This window comes from Gymnoscopelus microlampas (genome assembly GCF_963454915.1).
Source record: "Gymnoscopelus microlampas genome assembly, chromosome: 6".
Lineage (NCBI taxonomy): Eukaryota > Metazoa > Chordata > Actinopteri > Myctophiformes > Myctophidae > Gymnoscopelus > Gymnoscopelus microlampas.
Genome location: NC_139943.1, coordinates 11,677,676 through 11,702,531, shown reverse-complemented (window position 1 = coordinate 11,702,531; position 24,856 = coordinate 11,677,676). Strand labels below are relative to the sequence as shown.

General features: G+C 41.5%; 1 protein-coding gene across 1 annotated transcript in view; it reads left to right on the top strand.

Moving 5' to 3' along the window:
* Positions 1-22,067, top strand: part of appl2 (adaptor protein, phosphotyrosine interaction, PH domain and leucine zipper containing 2) — a 42,398-nt gene extending 20,331 nt beyond the window's left edge. The window contains exons 11-21 of the mRNA XM_084059755.1: positions 1,152-1,340; positions 2,377-2,419; positions 3,068-3,124; positions 5,778-5,872; positions 12,704-12,862; positions 13,655-13,707; positions 14,552-14,726; positions 16,374-16,410; positions 18,361-18,516; positions 19,380-19,427; positions 21,388-22,067. Coding sequence (XP_083915881.1) covers positions 1,152-1,340; positions 2,377-2,419; positions 3,068-3,124; positions 5,778-5,872; positions 12,704-12,862; positions 13,655-13,707; positions 14,552-14,726; positions 16,374-16,410; positions 18,361-18,516; positions 19,380-19,427; positions 21,388-21,519 — 1,144 coding nt within the window. The 3' untranslated portion in view covers positions 21,520-22,067. The remainder of the gene's footprint in view (positions 1-1,151; positions 1,341-2,376; positions 2,420-3,067; positions 3,125-5,777; positions 5,873-12,703; positions 12,863-13,654; positions 13,708-14,551; positions 14,727-16,373; positions 16,411-18,360; positions 18,517-19,379; positions 19,428-21,387) is intronic.
* The last annotated feature ends 2,789 nt before the right edge of the window (positions 22,068-24,856 follow it).

Below are 24,856 nucleotides of genomic sequence, written 5' to 3'. Positions count from 1 at the left end.
TTCAAGTGGCTGTGGGCGGTTTCTTGTCAAATGACCTTTTGAGACGGCTCATGGCAATTTTCATGCTTGTATCACCAACTAAATGATTTCTTAAGCTTAACTGCTCCACTAAGGTGGTGGCCATCTTGAAAAATGGCCGCCATTTTGAAATTTCAAGTAGCTGTGGGTGACTTATTGTCAAATGACCCACAGAGACTGCTCATGCCAATTTTCATACTTGTATCACCAAATGAACAATTATATAACTTAAATGCTCCACTAAAGTGTCGGCCATCTTGAAAAATGGCCACCATCTTGAAATTTCAAGTAGCTGTGGGTGGCTTATTGTCAAGTGACCCACAGAGACTGCTCATGCCAATTTTCATGCTTGTATCACCAAATAAACCATCATATCACTTAACTGCCCACTAAGGTATCGGCCATCTTGAAAAATGGCCGCCATCTTGAAATTACAAATGGCTCAGACAATATTCTTGTCAAGTGACCCATGGAGACTGCTCATGCCAATTTTCACGCTTTTATCATCAACTGAAAGATTCTGCCAGAAAAAAGCATTTAGCCGCTCCACTACTACTGGAACCCAATGTTCTGTGTTCCAAAGTCCCATCCTGCTGTGACCTTGACTTAGAACGTCCCTGGTCCCACTCTCTCTCTTTCTTTCATTTCACTTTCTGTCTCTTGTTCCTCTCTCTCTCTTTATCATTTCTCTCTCAATCTTCTTTCTCGCTCTCTTGTTCCTCTCTCGTTTCCCCCCTCACACTCTCTTGTCTCTCTCTCTCTCTCTCTCTCTCTCTCTTTTTTATTGCGCTCTTTTCTCTCTAAGCACCTTAGCGTCTATAAGTATATCATGCACAGTATACATACATTGCTGCTACGCTCAGGCACCTTAGTTTGTTTCTTATCTCAGGTACTTTGTAAATATGTAGATAACTTGTTTTTGGCCTTCTATTGTTCTCTTGTTCGATCTCCTTCCCACTTGCCCCCTCCCCTCTTCTTCTTCCCCCCCCCCCCCTCTTCTTTCTATGGAAATTAACGTTGCGATGGGAATGATGTACAAAAACGAATTTCACCCACTTTTTTTGCCTTGTGAACCTGTGATGTGACAATAAACCTGATTCTGATTCTCTCTCTCTCTCTCTCTCGTTCTCCAGTAAGGTAGGCCTGGTGACCACAGCCTGGGACCGGCTGTATTTCTTCACCCAGGGAGGAAACCTGATGTGCCAGCCCCGGGGCGCGGTGGCGGGGGGCATGGTGCTGGACCTGGACAACAGCTCCGTCATGGCCGTGGAGTGCGAGGACAGGCGCTACTGCTTCCAGATCGCCTCGCCCACGGGCAAAACGTACGTACGGACGGGCGGGCGCATGTGTGCATTAAATAAAAGTGTTTCCATCACACTAGTATGCACTGTGTGTGGAAACCAAGGTTATTATAGTTAACTAAAACTAACAACAACAACAACAAAAAAATAGAATTGAAAACAATATTTTTGCTAATTAAAACAAGGTCTATAAAAGAAAAAACAAGAAAACCCAGATAAACTGAAACTGTATTGCATGTTTACAAAACTAAATAAAACTAAAATCATCATAGAGAAAATATACTTAATTTTAGTCGTTGTCTTTCGTATAATTCATACACGCACGCACGCACGCACGCACGCACGCACGCACGCACGCACGCACGCACACACACACACACACACACACACACACACACACACACACACACACACACACACACACACACGCCTGTTGTGGATGGATATGAAATCTATCTTCCAATTTGTTAGCTGTGCTGTGTAATTATGAATATTTTAAATGGTGTTGATGTTTGGTATGACTTAAAAAAAAAAAAATATATATATATATATATATATATATATATAATTAAAAACAATATTTTTGTTAATTAAAACAAGGTCTATAAAAGAAAAAACAAGAAACTGTATTGCATGTTTACAAAACTAAATAAATCTAAAATCGAGAAAATATCCTTAGTTTTAGTCTTTGTCTTTCGTATAAAACATACACACACACACACACACACACACACACACACACACACACACACACACACACACACACACACACACACACACACACACACACACACACGCGCGCGCGCCTGTTGTGGATGGATATGAAATCTATCTTCAAATTTGTTACAGTAGCTGTGCTGTGTAATTATGAATATTTTAAATGGTGTTGATGTTTGGTATGTTTGGAAAAAAACTAACAAAAACCTGCTTTCTGAGATGGAAAACATAAAGTCAAAGTGGACCTTGGTGGAGAGACTGCTGTCTGAGAAATGTTCTGATGGCTCACGGCTCCAGCATTGAGCTCATGTCCTTCAGCTCTTGTTCTCTGTGATTCCAGGTCAATGATTCTACAAGCAGAGAGCAAAAAGGAATATGAGGAGGTGAGCATCATAGAGGCCATTTCTTTACATACCTACCTGTACCATGTCTGATGTTCCTTGTGGTCTTACACCTGTCTGATGTATCTCATTGTCTTACATCTCTTTTGTACTATCCCATTAAGACCTGAAGAAGCATCTGTGTCACTTTTTCATTTGAGCTAAAAAGCATTATTTTACACTTTGGCTATTCAAAAATAGCAGATATACAAGCTCATAGCGCGGCACCGAGTGCCGCGCTATGAGCTTGTAGATCTGCTATTTTTGAAAAATCGAGAAAATGTGTGCAAATTAATATATTTATATTATTTTAAAGCGAACATTTTTAACTAAAATCTTTGCTTCTGGGGGGTCCCTGGAACAACATATTTTGAGACTGGGGTCCGCGGCCAAATACATATCAATTTGGGGGTCCTTGACATGAAAACGTTTGAGAACCACTGATATAGAAACATTAGGTTTTTCAGAAAACTGTTGGGATTTAGAAGACATTTTTGTAGAAATCGGCTTCAGGTCTTAATGGGCTAAGAGTGTTTTGCCACGGTGGTACTGTACTCTACAACATAGCGTTTTGTTCGAGGTGTCATGTGTTTGATCAGGAGAGTCTGAACATGAATGATGTCTGTCTGTCTGTCTGCTTCCTCCTGTCAGTGGATCTGCACCGTCAACAACATCTCCAGACAGATCTACCTAACGGACAACCCAGAGGTAATGTAGGCTTAATGTTGACCCAACAATAACAGATCTACAAGCTAACAACGCATCGCATTGCTGTGAACTTGTAGATCGGAATATAACTAAAGGGGCTACACCATGAATTTCATTTTTTTTTAGGTTTTTAGTATTTTTTGGGCTCCCCAGTGTCTCTTGTACCCAAAAAAATATTTTTTTTTAACATTCAGTCATTCATGCTCATTTCATGGATTTCCTGAATGGGCGTGTCTGAACAGGCCATTTCAGAATGGCAGGGCAAGTGATGTCACTTGCCCTGATTTTGCATTGATGATGGCCAGACAGAATTGCTCAGTAGCTCCCCCCTGCCCAATAGGACGTTTTGGTATTGCAGCTGAAAAAGCTTGGAATGACAGACAGTCAGATTGTGAGAAAAAATATCTGGATGTTTTTTAGGCTTACAACCTGTTTAAAACGTATTAGGGGGCAATATTTATATATAATATATATTTTTTTAATTCATGGTGTAGCCCCTTTAAGCTTTACCCTGCATGTATGTGAACACCTGGATACACTTATTCAAATGTTTACAAATTGGATGCACACACACAGACTATGCAAAAGATGTATGGACCCCATTCCCGGTTAAAAATAGGGCTTCAAAAATAAGTGCATACGGTACAGAAGTACATGTATGCCTCAACTTTTGCAATTTTCAGAATGGTGTATGTTTGCACAAGGTTTGACTCTGATTAGGTAAGTTGTTATTGTCCACAGATAAGGCCCACCTACTATCTGATCTTACACGCACATCCATTCAATTCCCTAACAACTGAAGGCTGACTCAACTTTTGCCTTGAAGTCGTGTGTGTGTGTGTGTGTGTGTGTGTGTGTGTGTGTGTGTGTGTGTGTGTGTGTGTGTGTGTGTGTGTGTGTGTGTGTGTGTGTGTGTGTGTGTGTGTGTGTGTGTGTGTGTGTGTGTGTGTGTGTGTGTGTGTGTGTGTGTGTGAGAGTGTGTGTATTACTATACTTGCGAGGACCAAGTATAGTAGAATTTGAAGAAATAAACATTGTGAGGACCGTTTTCCTGGTCCTCACAAGACAAATAGTTGTTTTATAGTTTTAAAAAAAACATTTTTAGAGATACGTTTACAATTAGAAAAACATTCAGGTTAGGATTAGACATTTAGAGGTTAGGTTTAGGGATTGGAATTAGAGTTAAACATGATTTATACTTAGTTGCGTGCCAGTGTCATGCGCCGAAAAATAGCTGATCTATAAGCTCACAACGCGTCGCAGCGCGACGCGTTGTGGGCTTGTAGATCTGCTGTTTTTCGGCTTTAGGCTTACGGTTAAAAATGGCAATTATTATTTTTTAAATGGCATTCATAACATGGCTGTCCTAAAGTGTTGATGTCCTCACAAGTATAGTAATACAAACGCGTGTGCGTGCGTGCGCGCGCGCGAGCGTGCAGCACTGCACAGACACGCACGTGTGTGTGGATTTCTGTGGGGACATCCTCATTTGTATAAAGCAAATGTTGTGTGTGTGTGTGTGAGCACGCATACTGTAATGTGTGTGTGTGTGTGTGTGCGTGTGTGGACTTCCTCATTTGTATAAAACAAACACGTGTTGGGTGAGCTGCATTCTGCGACCACACACTCCCCTGTCTTCATTCCTGCATGCTGTGTGTCTGCTGTGGTTAGATTATGTTAAGTAGAATGATGCCTTTCAATGCCTGTGGAGAGAGACTGGACACTGTGCCATGCATAATAAATAATAATAATAATGAATGCATCGTGAATCACTCATTCATTTTGCATAGTACAGTTGATTCTTAAAATGCAGTCCATATCCGGGGGCCCACTGGGGGGGGCCGTGAGGATTTTGCAAGTGGGCCTACCAAAATAATTGGCAAAAACACTACGATGATAATGATATTATAACATGAATATATTAAAAAGATTGTTGTCGTCATGGTATGTTCAGATACCATGACAGATACCCCCCCCCCCCCCCATCCAGAAAAGGACCTCTGGTCCATAGTATACATCATTGGTTCTCAAAGTGGGGTACGGGGACCACCAGGGGTACTTGAGGCGGTTCCAGGGGGTCCCCAGCTAAATGATGGATAGGAACCAAATGGACCCGTAAGGGTCCATTTGGTTCCATTTGTACACTCTCAGAGTTAAATTAACATTGATTTTATAATATAAATTCGGGTCCCAGAGGTATAAATGCCATTAAATGGGGGTCCGTAGCCTAGTGCGTGTCAAACTGGGGGTCCTTGACATTAAAATGGTTGAGAATCACTGCTAGAAAGCCGTATAAACCTTCTTCTATTGGGGTCCCTGGCTTATCTTTTCAAACGGGGGTCCGCGGGCTAATAAGTGTCAATTTGGGGGTCCTTGACATGAAAAAGTTTGAGAACCACTGGTATACATGATATGTTTCAAATATTGAGGTGAACGTGTGCCTTCTTGTGGTTTAAACTTGACCTGCACGTTGATAAGTACATGGTGGGAAGTTTAACAATGCTGTGTGTGTGTGTGTGTGTGTGTGTGTGTGTGTGTGTGTGTGTGTGTGTGTGTGTGTGTGTGTGTGTGTGTGTGTGTGTGTGTGTGTGTGTGTGTGTGTGTGTGTGTGTGTGTGTGTGTGTGTGTGTGTGTGTGTTGTGGCGGCGGTCAGGCTGTGGCGATCCGACTGAACCAGACGGCCATCCAGGCGGTCACTCCCATCACCAGCTTTGAGAAGAGACAGGAGGGCTCACCCAACCCTGACAGGTGAGAGGCGTGTCTCTCGTCTCAATGTTCTGTATAGTGTGAAATGTCTGAGAGTGCATTTCTACCAAAACGGTGTTCGGAATATATCACCATGTAATATATCGTCTCTGTCGGGTGGAAACCTCATTATGTCCAAAAACTGTTACTTTTCAGGATTCAAATTAACCCATTAAGACCTGAGGCCGATTCTACTAATGTCTTCTAAATCCTAACAGTTTTTTGAAAAAAAAACTATGTTGCTACATCAGTGGTTCCAGAGCACGTGAGCGGAGCGGGTGGAAATGCCGCTCGGCGCTCCAGGGGGCCGGTTTCACGCTCGCTATTCGCTCACGTCAACTCCCCCCGCGCTCCGCTCCCCGTCGCTCCTCGCTCACGTTGATTTGCGCAAATCTCGCTCCACGCTCCGCTCAAACCGGGTCGCTCAACAGTAAAAAAAAAAAAGAAAGGAAAAAGAAAGTAGAAATTCTAATGACATCTCGGTGCGCTGTGCACTGCTGGATGTCTGTGTGTCTCTGAGTCCGTGCGACCGGGCATGCTCAAACATTCGGTGCGCGGCCCCCGCGAGGGCGGCCTGGCGCGGGAGGCGGTCCTCGCTCTGAGTAGCGCTCCAACCTTTTTATAACCAGCTCCGCGCTCACGTCAAAATCGCGTCGCTCCGCTCACCGCTCCGCTCACCGCTCCGCTCCGCTCACATGCTCTGAGTGGTTCTGAAACTTCTTCATCAAGGACCCCAAAATGTATATGTATTTGGCCGCCGACCCCCCATCTCAAAATATTTTGTTCCAGGGACCCCCAAAAGCAAAGTTTTGAGTTACAAATGTTTGCTTTAAAAATATATACCGGTATGTTCAAGATTTTCACAAATTGTCTCGATTTTTCAAAAATAGCAGATCTCTTGTAGATCTGCTATTTTTGAAAAAAAAAATAGCAGGCACTCGGTGCCGCGCTATGAGCTTGTAGATCTGCTATTTTTGAATAGCCAAAGTGTAAAACAATGCTTTTCAGCTCAAATCTAAAAATGAATGCGTTCCAGGTCTTAACGGGTTAAGAAATATCAAAAGTAGCAGATCTACAAGCTCAAAACTTGTGGATCTGATACTTTTGTGTGACGCTGTAGTGTGATCAAGTAGGGCGTTAATTTACGAAAAACACAAAGTTAGAATATGGAGATAAGAGGTTTCTGCCCGACAGCGACGATACATCACCAAATAGTTCCAACATCCAAAATATTCCGATATCCGGTTTCTTTAACTCATTCCCTGCCAAAAACGTAAAAAACGTAATTATTTCCAATTACCAATTCTGCCAAGAACGTAAAAAAATTAATTTCAAAATTATGTTTTTTTTTTTTTTTCTTTTTAATTATTTGACCCAAAGGACCAAGGAGATATGATTTTTCGAAGGTCTAGACTCCCATCCACTTCCTTGTTAACATAAAACTCAAACAGTCTGTAACTCGGCTCCTGAATACTTTTTTTTTTTCAATGCAAAATCTCTGGCAGTGGGCAAACGCGGCCAGCAATAATTCAGGCAGTGAATGAGTTAATAGGTTTACAACCGGATGCTAGTAGGGATTATATGAGTTAGGTTGTAGCAGAGAAGTTTACATGACAATTCCATAACAGCAGAAGATTCCTAGACAGTATTCAACGAGAGTGTATTCATATTCGGCACTCGGAGCTTGTATATCTTCTATTTTTGAATAGCCAAAGTGTAAAATAATGCTAACGCGCAAAAACAAGATGTCTCCACCATCCTTTCCCCTACGATACCCTGGGCAACGCTCCAAGCATCCTAAGCCCCTTTTACACAGCCTGTTCAAGGCAAGGGGCTAGTGTTTATTTAGGGGCGGCAACCAGAGACCCTGGTTGCCCCAGGTACGATTCCAGGCCAGGCCAGCATATGTGTCGATGAAATGAAATTTGTCCCTGAGCAAGACTCTTAACCCCTAATTGCTCACAGGTTCTCATTGGAAACAAGACCGCAAGGACTTTCATGAACGACCAGTTAAAAGGAATTATCCTTATCCTACAGCAAATTTTGTCATAGTCTTTTGAATCAAATTCCATTTAGTTTTTGTCACATTTCAGTCATCTGAAATGTTTCACTTTTAGTGTAGTTAGACTAAATATCATAAGGTTTTAGTCAATGAAATCTACAGTTGATTTATTTTGGTGGTCAGATGGGTGGGCCTTGATGATTTTCAAGTGGGCCCTGATCCCCAAAAATATTGAGAACCACCGGTCCATATTCATTCGTATTGTTTCAAACGCTTGAGGTCAGTGGTGGAAAAAGTACTGAAATGTTTTACTTAAGTAAAAGTATCAATACTGCACTGTAGAAGTACTCTGTTACAAGTAAAAGTCCGGAATTCTAAATTTACTTGAGTAAAAGTACAGAAGTATTGGCATCAAAATGTACTTCAAGTACCAAAAGTAAAAGTACAAAAATGTTTGAAAATAGCCGATCTACAAGCTCACAACGCGTCGCAAAGCGACGCGTTGTGAGCTTGTAGATCTGCTATTTTCAAATAGCCTATGTATAAAATAGGGCTAAAGTGGTTAATGTATGTTTCGTAATATCATAATTTATATCTGAAAAGTAACTAGTAACTAAAGTTTTCAAGTAATTGTAGTGAAGTAAAAGTACAATATTTGCCTCTGAGATGTAGTGGAGTAGAAGTAAAAGTATGGAAATTGGAAATACTCAAGTAAAGTACAAATTCCTCAAAATTGTACTTAAGCACAGTACTTAAGTACATGTACTTAGTTGCTTTCCACCACTGCTTGAGGTGAAAGTTCAATTCAATTCAATTTTATTAAAGTGTCAAATCACAACAAGTTGTCTCAAGACACTTTACATGTAGAGAAGAGACCCGACAATCCCACCCTGAACAAGCAATTTTGCTTAACTGGAAGAAACGTCAGGCAGACCCTAGGCTCTAGGGTGGCGGCCTTCTGCCTCGACCGTGTCGGGGGAAAGAAGAGAGAGAGAGAGGGAGAGACAGAGGAGAGACAGAAAGAGATACAGTGCAAGTAGTAACAATAACAATAGTAGCACATATAATAGTGTAAGATAGTATATGATAAAGTGTGCCCTCTTGAGGTTTGCAAATGACTTACACGTTGATAAGTACATGGTGGAAGTACAACAATGCTCCTTCTGTGCTGTTGTTGTCATCTCATTGTGTGCTAAGCAGTTTTTTGAAAAAACTGTGTTTTGTTGCTATGTCAGTGGTTCTGAAACTTTTTCATCAAGGACCGCAAAATGTATATGTATTTGGCCACAGACCCCCATCTCAAAATATTTTGTTCCACGGACCCCCAAATAGGGTGACCACCCGTCCCGAAATTCGCGGGACAGTCCCGAAATTGGACCCTCTGTCCCGCGTCCCGCACAAGCAGAGCAATGTCCCGAAAATCAAAGATATGAAAAAAAACAAAAAACGATTTTGTTTTTGATAATAAATCGGTAAAATCAGGCAAAAATAAGAATTAAATAACATAACCCTAACCTAACCCTAATCTTAACCCTAAAACCGAAATAAAGAAACCAAAAACGAACCCAAACGGGAGGTCCTCATGCGCGCGCGATGTCCCGCGGAACGGGTACGTCTGTCCCTCAATGGGTCTGTTTGAAGGTGGTCACCCTACCCCCAAAAGCAAAGATTTGAGTTACAAATGTTTGCTTTAAAAATATATTTCAAAGATTTTCACACACTTTCTCGATTTAAAACAAAATAGCAGATCTACAAGCTCGGCACTCTGTGGCGCGCTATGAGCTTGTATATCTGCTATTTTTGAATAGCCAAAGTGTAAAATAATGCTCACCTTACACACAATTCAATTCAATTCAAAGGAGCTTTATTGGCATGAGAGAACAGTTGAAAATGGGGAAAGTATATTCAGTTGGAGGGGGTATATTCAGTTGTTATATGTACAGGGTAAAAAGCTTTTTGAGACAAATAGCAGCAATATTTTGCAGTCACTTTGGGACAAATAGGAGCATTTTTTTCTCAAAACAATTTAAATAGCCTCAGATTTGAAAGACGTTTAAAGGTAACAGCTCTGTTTAAATGTGCAGTAGAGGTCTAGAGGTCTACTCGGGACACTCAATGGTTAGTAGTCCTTAGACACAGAGCAAAGGAGAGACGCGCTCAAAGAGGTGTGTGTGTGTGTGTGTGTGTGTGTGTGTGTGTGTGTGTGTGTGTGTGTGTGTGTGTGTGTGTGTGTGTGTGTGTGTGTGTGTGTGTGTGTGTGTGTGTGTGTGTGTGTGTGTGTGTGAAAACGGGAGAAAGAGTGAATAATGTTATAATGTGAGTTTTGAATGTCATGAAGTGAGTTATAAACTTACACAACATGCTTTTGGAAGAAAAAAAAAACCCTATACAATCAATTCTAAAATTCACTTTTCAGTCATGCTATTCTGTCCTGTACCTATGTCCATGTCAGGGGCGGAGCTAGCAGTCCTGACAATATCAGGGTCTTAGCCCTTTAGTCTGGAGTGCCACGCAGACACCTCCACCAATTGGATTTCTATTCCAATTTTCTACCATTGGCTTTGGAAGTTTGCAGGAGCGGCCCGTTTTTCACAAAATGCAGCAAATCACAAACTGATCCCAACCCGCTAAATTGTACCACACGCTGAGCGGCCTCTAAACAACGCATAGCCGAAAGCTATTTTGAAAAAACACAAAAAGTTAGAATATGGAGATAAGAGATTTATGCTTGACAGCAACAACATTTTACCTACAGTATATAGCATTAGCAACTTAAGTTCCGTCAAAACTTAGTATCGGCCTCAGGTCTAAAATGGTTTAAGTACCTAGTTACTTACACACAATAGGGAGTGAGTGGCATGCGGACAGGACGGCTGTCGTACAGCAGATGCAGAATAATTGGCTGTGGATATTTCTTCTTTTGTTCTCCAAATCATCCCGCGGATGCAGCCTGTGGGCCGGCAGTTTGACAACGCCAAATCGCCAATCTTCAAGCTCACATTGCGCCACAGTTGGGACGCTAGGCTAGGGTTCATAGTATGGTTAAAGCATTCAGCAAACGTGGGCCATAGCTAGAAGCCGTAGCTATTTGTGATTCCTCCTTGGTACAGAAAGTTTTTGATCCCTGGTCTAAGGTCTACGCAACATTCTGCCTTGAACTACTTGCTTCTATTCTGTGTTTCTGATCACACAAAAACTGTTATTTTCACATCCTGACTTGCTGTCATTACAGACAGACAGGCTTCTCAGTGGAAAAATACGAAGCTTTTATTTTGTGAGAAAAAGGGGCGAGACGCGCGTCAGTTCTGACTTTACAGTGGCAACAACAATAGCTTGTGAGAGAGAGAGTGTGTGTGAATGAGAAAAAAGGGAGAGAGACTGAAATTTGCCTTTTGAAGTGAATTTTGTAAGTGAACTTTTTGACAACAGCTGAGTGGGTTATATAACTTGGCTCTTCCGATTATGGAAATCCAGCCTTTATGTCGCTCGGTGAAGGAAAATGCATGCTTAGAGGACGAGTCGTTAAAGTTGGAAATATATTCACAGATTGAAACGTCTGTGATCACTAGCTACATAAGCAAAACGTTATTCTAGACATTATTTCCAACTTTACTGCAGTCTTCAAGTACTATATCTTGTGAGTGCGGTCTGCTCTGTTGTCCGTACATTTTGTGTTAGTATTTTGTGAAATAAAGTAGTCTATAGTTGATGTACAGTATATAGCATTGGTTCTCAAAGTGGGGTCCGGGGACCCCCAGGGGTCCTTGAGGGGGTTCCAGGGGGTCCCCAGCAAAATGTGTGAATATAGCATCACAATAATTGTAACCTTTTATACTTTGGCTATTCAAAAATAGCAGATGTACAAGCTCATAGCGCGGCACCGAGTGCCACGCTATGAGCTTGTAGATCTGCTATTTTTGAAAAATCTTGAAGATTCGCGCATATCTTTCAATATATTTCTTTTAAAGCGAACATTTTAACACAAATCTTTTGCTTCTGGGAGTCCCTGGCACAACATATTTTCAGATGGGGGCCCGCGGCCAAATATATATCAATTTGGGGGTCCCTGGCATGAAAAAGTTTGAGAAGCACTGGTATATAGGATCTACTGACGACAGCTGTCGTATAGTAAGTACACTGTTTTTTTAGTGGTGGTGTCCGGGGACCACCAGGGGTCCAAAATGAACCCTTACAGGTCTGCAACTCTGAGAGAGTTTATATTTAACCTTTTATTTATACATTTGAAAATCCCATTGAGATCAAGGTCTATTTTACGAGGGAGCCCTTCTATCCCTAACCCAGTAAGACCTGAGGCCGATTCTATAAATGCCTTTTAAGTCAGTAGTTCTCAAACCTTTTTTGTGCCAAGGACCCCCAAAATGATATGTATTTGGCCGTTAACTGTTTTCTCTTAGTACTTTTATTTATTTACTTACTTACTTACTTTCTTACTTATGCCTATCGCTCCTTTTCATGGAGCATAGGCCGTTGACTACAGTCCACCAGAGTCCTCTATCCTGGGCCTTCTTTTCCAGCTGTTTCCATGTCAGTCCACACTGCTTGATGTCAGTCTCAAGGTCCCTGTTCCAGGTGTTCTTTGGCCTTCCCCTCTTTCTTGTGCCTTAGTTGCGGGTTCCATCTAAGGGCTTGTCTCTTATTTACTTGACCACTTATTTTTTCAAGTTGACTTGGGTTCATGCCATTTTACTCTGATCTTGTACTTTCTAAGTCACTCACACTGGAGAGGAGAAGTGCACTGCTTAAACTCATCCTCATTAACTCCCTCTGTGTGTTTTCTCTTTCCTTCCATCTTGTCTTGACCCCGCTGACAGAGCTAAGCCAGGAGGCGTGGTGCAGGGCGGCGGTGCCTTTTCTCAGAACGCGGGCGCCACTCCCGAGGCGGACGACCTGATAGCGCCCGGCACCCCCATCCAGTTTGACATCATGCTGCCCGCCTCGGAGTTCCAGGACCAGAACAGGAGCGGGGGGAGGTGAGTGGCTTTGTGTGTGTGTGTGTGTGTGTGTGTGTGTGTGTGTGTGTGTGTGTGTGTGTGTGTGTGTGTGTGTGTGTGTGTGTGTGTGTGTGTGTGTGTGTGTGTGTGTGTGTGTGTGTGTGTGTGTGTGTGTATTACTAAACTTGTGAGGACCAAATGTCTAGGAGTATAGTAGAATGTCTGAAATAAGACATTGTGAGGACCGTTTTCCTGGTCCTCACAAGACAATGGTTGTTTTTATGGTAAAAAAACGTTTTTTTTACATCATTAGGAAAAGATTCAGGTTGGGGTTAGTGTTAGGATCAGGCATTTAGAGGTTAGATTTAGGGGTTAGGGTTAGATTTGAAGCCTGATTCGGAGCTGCTTGCTGGAATCTTGCACCGGAAAATAGCTGATCCACAAGCTCACAACGCGTCGCAAGCTTGTAGATCTGCTATTTTTCGGCTTTAGGCTTACTGTTAAAAATGCCCAAAAATGGCACAATTGCCGTCCTGAAATGTTGATGGTCCTCACAAGTATAGTAATACAACTACACCTGTGTGTGCATAGGTTGGAGGTTGGAGGGGTTTTAGATTAAACTAATTTCCTGAAAGCTGTCCTTGTAATGGTTATTATATTAATTCCAGGAAGCCCAACACAGGAGTTTAATTGTTTTGCCTGTGTGTGTGTGTGTGTGTGTGTGTGTGTGTGTGTGTGTGTGTGTGTGTGTGTGTGTGTGTGTGTGTGTCTGTGTGTGTGTGTGTGTCTGTGTGTGTGTGTGTGTGTGTGTGTGTGTGTGCTTCCTGAAAGGCGCACAAATCCCTTTGGAGAGACGGATGATGAGTGCTCCCCAGAAAGTGACGGTAAAGCTTAATGCATTTTATTGTATTTCATTGTACACCATTATTATCGTCTCTTAGAAGTGTTCATGTCAGCTTTGTGTTTGCTGTGACAGTTTAATGCTAGTGTGTGTGCGTGTGTATGTTTTATTATATGTAGGCTATTCAAAAATGACAGATCTACAAGCTCACAGTGCGTCACTTTGTGCTGTGCTTCAAGCTTGTACATCTGCTATTTTTACTTTCACATAATACATTTTAGTAATAACAAACAATCGATTATGGTTAGGTTAAGTTGAAATGTTGTTGTTTTGTATTTCTTTTTAAAATAGAGAATATAGCAGATCTAGAAGCTCACAACACAATGCGACATTGTGAGCTTGTAGATTGGCTTTTTTAGCTATTTTGTTGCAAAATAGTGTAGCATTAAATCGGGCTTAATTGGTGGAAAATGTATTAAATCGATTATTAAATCACAATACGATTCGAATCACGATACTACGTTCACAATACGATTTTTCACGATTATTTAAACACAAATTATTTTCCAGACAAATGCTTGTTTTATTATTTCTCTTACACAAATCCAGTATATATTTTTTTTACAATACTGTGTTTTATTTTATCCTCTTTTCAATACAGTAGCAATTTTTTTTTAATCAATTCTCTTACAAAGATCCTGTATTTTCTTCTTTTTTTTGTCTCGTCCCGACTGCGCCCTCTGCATCACGATAAATCTTTTATGAAATCAATTAAAATTGTCACCAGTTTTAATCGATTTTAATCGATTTACGATAAATCGTTACATGCCCATGCATTGTGGCAAAAGCTTTTTCCTTAACATATATATTTTCTTCTCCTGCTGCAGACTCCCTCCTGCAGCAGGTGTTTGTGGTGCAGTTCCTGGGCTCCATGGCGGTGCGCTGTGGACACAACCGGGAGGTGATCTACGAGGCCATGAGGCAGGTGCTGGCCGCCCGGGCCATCCACAACATCTTCAAGACCACAGAGTCCCACCTCATGGTCACCAGCAGCTGTCTCAGGTAGGGTCGAGTACCGAGAAGAACCGCTACCATACTCGTTTAGAACCGGTACCATACTACCGGTACCACCACTACAGCCGTGGTGATACTACCGATACTGTCAGGGTTCCCACGGTCATGAAATTCCTGGAAATATTTTGAAATCATAAAAACAGTTTTCCAGGACTGGAAAAGGTTTGAAATGAATCGAATGTTTTGGAAAATCTTTGGCTATCGTGTCTGTTGGGTGGAAACCTCATATGACCAGGATTCAAATTCTAAAATGGCAAAAGTAGCAGATCTACAAGCTCGAAACGCTTCGCGCCGCGTTTCGAGCCGCGTTTCGAGCTTGTAGATCTGCTACTTTTGATGCTTTTGTGTGACGCTGTATGATTTACGAAAAAACACAAAAAGTTAAACTACGGACTGTACGGAGATAAGAGGTTTCTGCCCGACAGCAACGAAATACATTGTTTTTGTCTAACATTACGTGAAAGATGGGTAAAATGCGGTGTTACTCGATACGTTGTTAGCTTGTAGATCTGTTCTTTTTGTCACGTGACGCCTTCGTTCGAGTCTGTCTCGGGGCATTGATGGCAGACTGGTTTAAGAGTCTCATTATTGCACTGTATGATTTCTCTAGTCCTGGAAATGGGGTAAAATACTTTGTAAAAGTTTTGAAAATTCATTGTTAAAACATTTTGGGAACCCTGTACTGTATAGTAGTATGATACCGTTTTGTAGTGCTGTGTAACTTGTGTGAGGATTTAGAGTAGACTGATCTAGAAGTAAAGCAGCACTGGCAGCAGGCTCTTGGAATTAAACCATGTTTCCCCCTGTATTACAACATTGTTAAAAGAAAAAAAATGCTAATAATGTCATTTACTGTTTTTTTTTTGTTTGTTTGGAAAAGTATCAGTTCTGGCACCTTTTTAAAAATAACAGTTTAGTTTACTTTTCACCTATGACATGCACCAAAACAGGGATTGATTAGGGATAGGGATAAACTTGACAATGGACCTAAATTACGAGATCTAAGTGAGACACCAGCATCAGAATAGCGTTTTGATGGAGTGTGGAGTTTAATGTGATTTCAAGGTGTTTAAGATTGTGTTGAGAGGAAACACTGACTTCAATAACAATCAAAAATAGGCCGATATATATCTATACTGTGTGTACTGTATGTGCGTTGTTTACAGTATGCCTGTAAAGGTGTTTTTTTTTTATTCAAGAAGAAAACTACCATCCAGAAAACCATTCGTCCACACTGTGTAGGATAAATCAGTTTATTTGTTGTGTAACAGAAGTTTTACTTTATGTAAGCGACAGCCTTGGATGGGGGAGCACTCTCTGAATGGAGGGAGTCAGTTACTGTTATGCTGCGTTCATGCTGGCAGCTACAAAGATACAGTCTACCATTCATTTTCAATGGAAGCACATGAAGATACAAAGATACATCTGACGTTTCATTTGTTGCTGGAACAAAAGCTACAACAGCTACAAAGCTACAAATACGTTGAGCTAGCTTCAACTTCAGATACAAATATACAAAGTGACAGATATGCTGTGTAGCTTGCATCCTTTGTATCTGCCAGTGTGTGAACGCAGAATTATACTGAACATCATCATCTTCCCTCAACCATCTCCTTTGTGTCTTCCTCACAATAGGTTGATCGACCCTCAGACTCAAGTTACAAGAATAAGCGTAAGTTTTGCCAAAGAAGTAAGTAAGTAGCCTTGGGAATCAACTGTTCCCGAGGCCATAATGTGGCCCGTAGGTCAGTAGCCTATCTCCTGTTCTCCTTAGTGTGAGACAGCGTGGTGTACAAGTACAGTAACTTTAATTAATTATTTTATTGTATTACATTTTTTCCATTTTCCCAAAGAATTATAAAAAAGTAAATGAAAAAAAGTTATTGAAAAAACATGGACCCTCAGGTATTAGTAGGGCAGTATGAGTCACCAGAACCAAAGACGGGTGTTTTTGATTAATCTATCACGGTTAAAATGGAGTTTGTATAGGACAATGGGTTTGTATTGTCTGATAAAATGAATATCAAATATTCAAGTACTGAATCAAGTAACTTAAAAACTTTACGGGGTGCTCACAAAAGCCTGAGTAGACGTTAAAATGACCCCAAACATGTTTGAAACTGAAATATCCCTTTAAGCCCCATATACTTTGTTGTTCGACAAATAGCCGACGTACAAGCTCACAATGCACCGCAATGCGTTGAGCTTGTAGATGTGCTTATGTTGATCAATGTGTTGAAAGAATTGGTTCAATGGCCTCCTGGAGTCTTAATCCGCCCCTGTTTCCAATACAAACTTCTACAGCACTCACCATGTCATGACGTTTAAGAGGTTTAAGGTTATTACAGAGGGTTCATTCATTACTAATTGCCTGATTTACCTTACACTTTGTCCTTAAAAAACATGGCAGTACAGTACACAATATTATCTGAAGTTATGAGATTATCTGGAAAAAGTATTTATACAAAATCTCCTATAAGCATTTTTGTCCCTGTGTTATCAAAAAAACAAATGAGTTGTAATAATTGTTTAATCAAATATCTAGATTTCGCCATACATTAAACGTAACTTCTCAGAACAACTTGCATTACAATGAAGCATTGTAATGATGTTAGTGATTAGTTAAAGGTTTAAGGTATCTTTTAGTTAAAGGTAGGGTAAGTGATTTTCTTTGGTTAAAATAAGTGTTAAATAGCTCTATATTCTGATAGTACTCATTGCTATAGAGTGTTTGTTCAGTAAAAGGAGTCTCCTTGTCTCTCCAGCTCTTCATAAAACAGAAAATGCATTTTCGTTTCAGTTTCAGTTTCATTTCCAATTTTATCCAATAAGGATAGAGAACTCAATCAAGATATAGATTAAACAAGTGAAATTGGAAGTGATGACACTAAGAAATGAGCAGGCAAAATTGGAACTGGAACACTATAAAAATGAAGCTTAAAAATGGGTACTTTCTCCTGATTGGATTTTGACACCTACCGGAAAATGTATTTTCTGTTTATTAAAGAGCTGGAGAGACGGGGAGACTCCTGTTACTGAACAAACACTCTATAGCAATGATTACTATCAGACTATAGTGCTTTAACCTTTTAACAAAATACTTTTTGTTTTAACCCAAATATATCACTTACCCTACCTTTAACCCTCCCCCCCTCCGATTCACCTTTCGGTTTTCGCCTTAAATGTTTTTTTGGTAAGCCTTGAAAATAGAAACATATATATTATATAACAAATGAAAACCTTAAACTCTTTTTTCTGTTCTGTCCAATGCATTGCATGTAAGCAACTCCTCCAAGTGAATTGTACCTGCATGTACAAAGACAACTTAACCCATTAAAACGGTCATTTTAGATTTTAGCGTTGGCTATTCAAAAATAGCAGATATACAAGCTCACAGCGCGTCACTTCGTGCCGCACTGCAAGCTTGTACATCTGCTATTTTTTCTGTTTTTTTTTTTTAATCTTGAAAGTGTTTGAAAAACATCTATGTTGAATAATTTTGATTTAAAACTTCTGATTTAGAAGGCATTTGTAGAATCGGCCTCAGGTCTTAATGGGTTAAGTGATTCTGGTTCCGATTCCGTCTCGGATTTACCCCCCCCTCCTCCCCCCCGCCTCTCAGTTCCAGCTAGGGGAGGTGTGCCAGTTCGCGGCCCACCAGGAGAACGGGAGGCTGATGGGTTTCGTGGTGGAGGGCAGAGACTGGAGCGACGGCGGGGAGGAGGGAGAGCCCTCCTACAGCGCCTTCGTCTTCGAGAGCAACACGGAGGGCGAGAAGGTCAGCGTTGCCATGTGTGCTTATTATAAGCCACTTTGGGCTTTGTTTTTCTGTAAAGTCACTTGTAAATATTGGTAGTTGCGGAATGAGCAAAAAAGGAAAGAATGTGCCAAAAAGACAGGAAGTAGGCTTAATTAAAGCCTACTTCCTGTCTTTGTTCAGCAACACCCTGAAGAAGGCGTTTGCCGAAACGCGTTGGTGTTTTTTAATGTTCTTGTAAGCCCGTTGCCCAATAAAGGCTTTTTATTTTCAAATCCACCTGAGTGCCTGGACCTGGATTTTTGTGCCTTTTTGGCACATTCTTTCCTTTTTTGCTCATTCTGTATTCCCTTTCATGAGCACCGGTGGTTTGAGGGATACCAGTAGCGCTCCTGCCATCTCTCTCTCTCATTGGTAGTTGCGGGTTGCAGTTTTCTGGGCTTTGTTTCTAAAGTGTAGTTGCTTATTTAGTCTTGCTTCCTAAATGTTTAAACCAGTGGTTTTCAAACTGTTTCATGTCAAGGACCCCCCCTTTTTTGAAATAGTTTGTGCCAGAGACCCCCATACAAGATTTGTGTGGATTTGAAAATATTCCACAATTTTCAAGTTTTCTCCAATATTTTTCTCTGAAAATAGCCGATCTACAAGCTCACAATGCGTCGCATAGCTTGCAGATCGGCTATTTTCAAATAGCCGATACGTACTGTAGGGTTAGAGTGCTCATGTGGACTATAGTCGCTTCTTTTGGGCTTGTTTTCATAGACCTGGATGCTTATTTCTAACACTGCTCACAGCCAGCTTGAAGTGCCCTCACAGACTTCAATATCTTGACTTTCAGTGGCTTCTTGAGTCCCCCCTTTGACGTGTGTTTTCTTCTTCCACAGATATGTTATACAATAAGCCTGGGGAAGGATATTATAGAAGCCAAGAAGGTAAGGTCCCATCAACATTCTTTCACAAACAACTATTATGTGAATTTCATCAAAGATATCCAGTATCAGTCTCTCCAAAATCTTTTAATCTATGAGATTCCACAAAGATTCGTCAAGTCTCGACCTGGACCGCTGGCGTAGCGGTCCGGGCACAGCGGTCCGGGCACGACAGTGTGTCGTGGGTTCGAATCCCGGTCCTGATGACCGTTGTGGCGTGTCACTCCCCATCTCTCTCTCCCCATTTCCTGTCAGACTACTGTATATACTATCTAATAAGAAGGTAGAAGTTAAATAAAAAAATCACACCCTGTGTGAAGGTAGCGGCGCCTTTGATACATTTTGTCATCGATATGTGTTTATAGCCATGTGTCACGTGAAGCTTGACCAATCACTTTGTTGACGGGTCTGACCAATCAGAGCGTTGACGGGTCTGACCAATCAGAGCGTTGACGGGTCTGACCAATCAGAGCGTTAACGGGTCTGACCAATCAGAGCGTTGACGGGTCTGACCAATCAGAGCGTTGACGGGGTCTGACCAATCAGAGCGTTGACGGTGAACACGGACAAAGTCAGGTATAGAGCAGGACCCCCTCTATACCAAAAGTTATTGAGCGGCTAGCGCCGCTAAAAATCACACCCAGTGTGAAGTGAGTGGTGTGGTCATCACAGTGATGGAAGCTCACTTTTTTAAAACGTGCTTTTTTAAGTGCATAGTCGTATTTATAGGTTATTAATTTCATCATGTGTCTCGCTAGCTAATCACAGTGCTGAATAGAGTCAGCCAATAGAGTCGGCCAATCACAGTACAGCTAGGGGTGTACTAATGTAGAGGGGTGTGCTATTATGAGCCAATCCCAGTACAGCGAAGGGTGTACTAATGAGATGTCCCAACCCCACTTATAGGAGCGGCTACACCGCTCAAAAAGAGATTTGTCAGTCTCTCCAAAAAAAATCGGTGATGTTCAATAGTGCCTTGGTTCTCAAAGTGGGGTCCGGGGACCCCCAGGGGTCCTTGAGGGATTTCCAGAGGGTCCCCGGCTAAATGATGGATAGTTAGGAACCAAATGGACCCTTATGGGTCTGTAACTCGGAGAGTGTACAAATATTTGTACACTCTCCAAATGATGGTTCCATTAATGGAACCATCATTTGGTTCCATTTGTACACTCTCAGAGTTAAATTAACATTGATTTTACAAAATAAATTGGGGTCTCAGAGATAGAAATGCCATTACATGGGGGTCCGTAGCCTAATGCATGTCAAACTGGGGGTCCTTGAAATTAAAATGGTTGATAATCACTGCTAGAGCCATAATAATCTTCTCCTTAGGGGGTCCCTGGCATATCTTTTCAAATGGGGGTCCGCGGGCTACTAAGTGTCAATTTGGGGGTCATTGACATGAAAAGGTTCGTGAAACACTGCAATAGTGGGTCTTGTAACAGAAGAACTGTTGGTTGTACCCAGTGGTGGAAAAAGTACTCAAATTCTTTACTTAAGTAAAAGTACCAATACTGCACTATAAAAATACTCTGTTACAAGTAAAAGTCCAAAATTAAAAATTTACTTGAGTAAAAGTACAAAAGTATTGGCATCAAAATTTACTTAAAGTACCAAAAGTAAAAGTACTAAATATTTGAAAATAGCCGATCTACAAGCTCACAACGCGTCGCGATGCGACGCGTTGTGAGCTTGTAGATCTGCTATTTTCAAATAGCCTATGTATAAAATAGGGCTAAAGTGGTTAATGTATGTTTCATTATATCATAGTTGATATCTGAATAGTAACTAAAAGTTTTCAAATAATTGTAGTGGAGTAAAAGTACAATATTTGCCTCTGAGATGTAGTGGAGTAGAAGTAAAAGTAAATTGGAAATTGGTAAAGTAAAACTTCCTCAAAATACAGTACAGTACTTGAGTAAATGTACTTAGTTACTTTACACCACTGGTTGTACCCTATTAGGACCCGGAGGCGCTGGCGCAGCTGATGAAGACTATGCCACTGACCAACGACGGCAAGTTCCTCCTCTTGGAGTCGGAGACGGGAGAGACGGAAGACGGTTCAGGACCGGAGGACCTGGAGTCTGAGGCCTAGTGAGGCCCACCTATAACCCTGGACAGGACCAAGAGCCACCAAGAAGACCCCACACAATGGTCTTATAACCTTAACTCAGGCGAGAAGAAGTCGTCTTTCCCCTGGGGTCATAGTTTCCCCTCCAAAAACCCCGCCTTTTACCCAATCCTAACACTAGTACCGTTGTTTTCCGAGTCATGGCTCACTTCCATTGGCTCACTTCCATTGGCCTGCGTTAACGTCGCTGTTTGGGTGGGAAAACCTTGTATGTCCAAAAACCTGTTTACCTTACAGCTAGACTGAAAGAACGAGCCCAATCGATGGTCTTGAAGGAGCGGATCCAAACCCAGCCGCCCGGGTTCGTGCGGGGCTTCCTATTGCTACCCCCCCCCCCGGCCTGTGCACGGAGCACGCTGACGTCACCAAATTTAGAGCTACGCCCCCTCTGCACTCTGATTGGTTAGGAGATAACAAGGTCCTAAGACCATCGTTCTCGCATGGTTCGCCCAGGCTTTTTTTCTTTTGTAACAAAAATTAAAAGCCATGGGTTTCCGAGGCTACCTTACAGCTAATCTCTCAAGACAGCAGAGATCTGTCTGCACCCACTGCCCCAAAAAACACGTACAGTAGTGTCGTTGTTTTTAGTAGGAATAAACACAGAAGCTACGGGGCAGGAAGTGGACTAAGAAATGGGAGGAGTCAAACCGATTTCCGAGTTTTCCAAAGGGGGAAAAGATATTTAATAATATATTATATATTATTTACCAAATGGATTCCCAGAGTGCCTTTCAGGAACTGGAACTACAGTTTTCTGACATAGTGAAAATAGCAGATCTACAAAGTGACACGTTGTGACTTGTACAATCTTGTAGATCGGCTATTTTCACTGCTTCTGATTGACACTCTTGGCACGACAAAGTAGTAGGGTATACTAAGTCATTGGTTCTCAAAGTGGGGTCCGGGGACCCCCAGGGGTCCTTGAGGGAGTTCCAGGGGGTCCCCGGCTAAATGATGGATAGTTAGGAACCAAATGGACCCTTATGGGTCTGTAACTCTGAGAGTGTACCTTACGGGTCCATTTGGTTCCATTTGTACACTCTCAGAGTTAAATTTACATTGATTTTACAAAATAAATTGGGGTCTCAGAGATAGAAATGCCATTAACACTCTGACCGCCGGGCCCGTAGCCTACGGGCCGATAAATCCAACCGTAAAGCGCTTGTGGTGCTTTTTCCTTTTTTTCAAAAAAAAAAAAACTTTTTTCAGTTTTCGACACGGACCATTTCATTGTAACACCACCGGAAACAGAATTACTCGGGATCCGGTTTTGCCGATCCCGTCGGCCCTCGTTGTAATGACGAAACTGAAACCCTATTTTCTCCTTGTAGTTCTTTCTCCTCGGTGATCACTGTTTAACACAAACCGTTCTAACTACAACATGGAGGCACCGTTTGACACGTGGTCTTCACTGCTCGAACCAGGCAGATGTCCGCGATGTAAACAAACAGTGCACAGCTCAATCTTACGGATTTTAACAAGGTCTATGGCGACGTGAAAAAAACAAAAAACAACAATAAAAACGTTGGCGCTGGTGAGTACATTATGAGATTAACCTCTGGCGGTCAATGTGTTAAATGGGGGTCCGTAGCCTAATGCATGTCAAACTGGGGGTCCTTGAAATTAAAATGGTTGATAATCACTGCTAGAGCCATAAAAATCTGGGTGGGTCCCTGGCATATCTTTGCAAATGGGGGTCCGCGGGCTACTAAGTGTCAATTTGGGCGGTCCTTGACATGAAAACTTTTGAGAAACACTGTACTAAGCGATGAAAAAACATTAAAAAGTTGAAATTATGGAGGTATGAGGTTTGAGGCCCAACAGCGACGCTATAAGTAATGTGCATAAGAGATGGCCTGCATGAGTAATGTGAGCGTTGGTCCTATAGGAACTGGCAGGTGGATCCCTGGACCCCAAAAAAAAAGCACTTCTAACGGACAATCCATTGTACCGACATGTAAGGTGAGCCTCAGCGTAGGCCTTTCGGGTTGGTAGCGACTCTATTTTTGTTACTTACTATAAAGGGACGCCGTATATGTGTTATTAATGTCTTATTCTGTCCTTTTCCCCCCCGGTGGAGCTAACATTGCTTAGCCCCTTGCTTCAGCGTATGTTTACAAAGTCTATTTTCAGTCTTTTTTTTTTTTGGGAAAGATGACCCTGTATTGTACATGTCCAGGTTAATACATGAGGTACAGTACATCAACAACTACAAACTTGACATGAGATTATTTCTTGGATTGTGTGATTATATTCCTTTGGCATTTTTCTTTAGGACAATGTTATTGCACTTCCATGGTTGATATATTTAATGAAAGGTGTAAAGGTAAGATTGCAGTAGAATGCACTAACAGGGTTGTATGATTATTAGTAACACACAGTATATACAATGAAGGATATCGTAAGAGAACCTCAGACTCAAACGTCCATAACCTAATTGTTTTGCAAGGCATTGACTGTTGCATAGCTTGAAATGAATAATTAAGTGTCTTGAAGCAGCGTGCACAGTTGGCAAGGGTGGATGAGTGCGGCATTATTGGAGTTGTTTAGTGGATAAAGCCGAGATCTTAAACGGGGGACGTATCATTTCAATTAAAGTAATACAAAAAAAATACACAGGAGGATGTGTAGTAGAGTTAATTCATACGCAGTGAATCAAAAGGCTTTGATCGACTGTCAATGCATGTGAATGGAAAATACACAATTAAAAAGTTGGAGAAACTTTGTAGCCATTTACTGTGTTTATGACTTTCATTTCTATCAAAAGGCTGGTATTTTTCACTAAGAAATGCAAATGTATCTTGTAACTTTCATGGTTATACAGTACGTTTGGTATTTAAAGAAGACATGGTGTTTATTTTAAAGGAGATAAACAGTACCTGGCAACTCGTGTTGCCAGGCAGGGAAATAAGCAACTAGCATTGGCTCGTTGTGCATTAGCAGTTAGCTCGTCGGAACTTTCAGCGTCTGTTATGGTATCATGAGACTCCACAATGACTACTAGGAGAAAAAAAACAGACTTTGCATTTGTTAAAATAGGCGAATTTGGGCTATCGTCGCGCCTCCATTATGCCGACGGAGGGGGTCGTTAGACGGGACGACACGGACTCAATGAGATTAACGCAACGACCCTTTCAATGTTGGTGAGTGCTAAGCAACACATTAAAGATTACACTGAAAATGCCCGGATGTCTCCTTTAATTAAATGTATAAAAGAAACCAAATAAACTTGTGAATATTAGCTTTTTAATTTATTAGACAACAAACCCAACTCAAGTTGTAGCCTATACATTTTACGTTG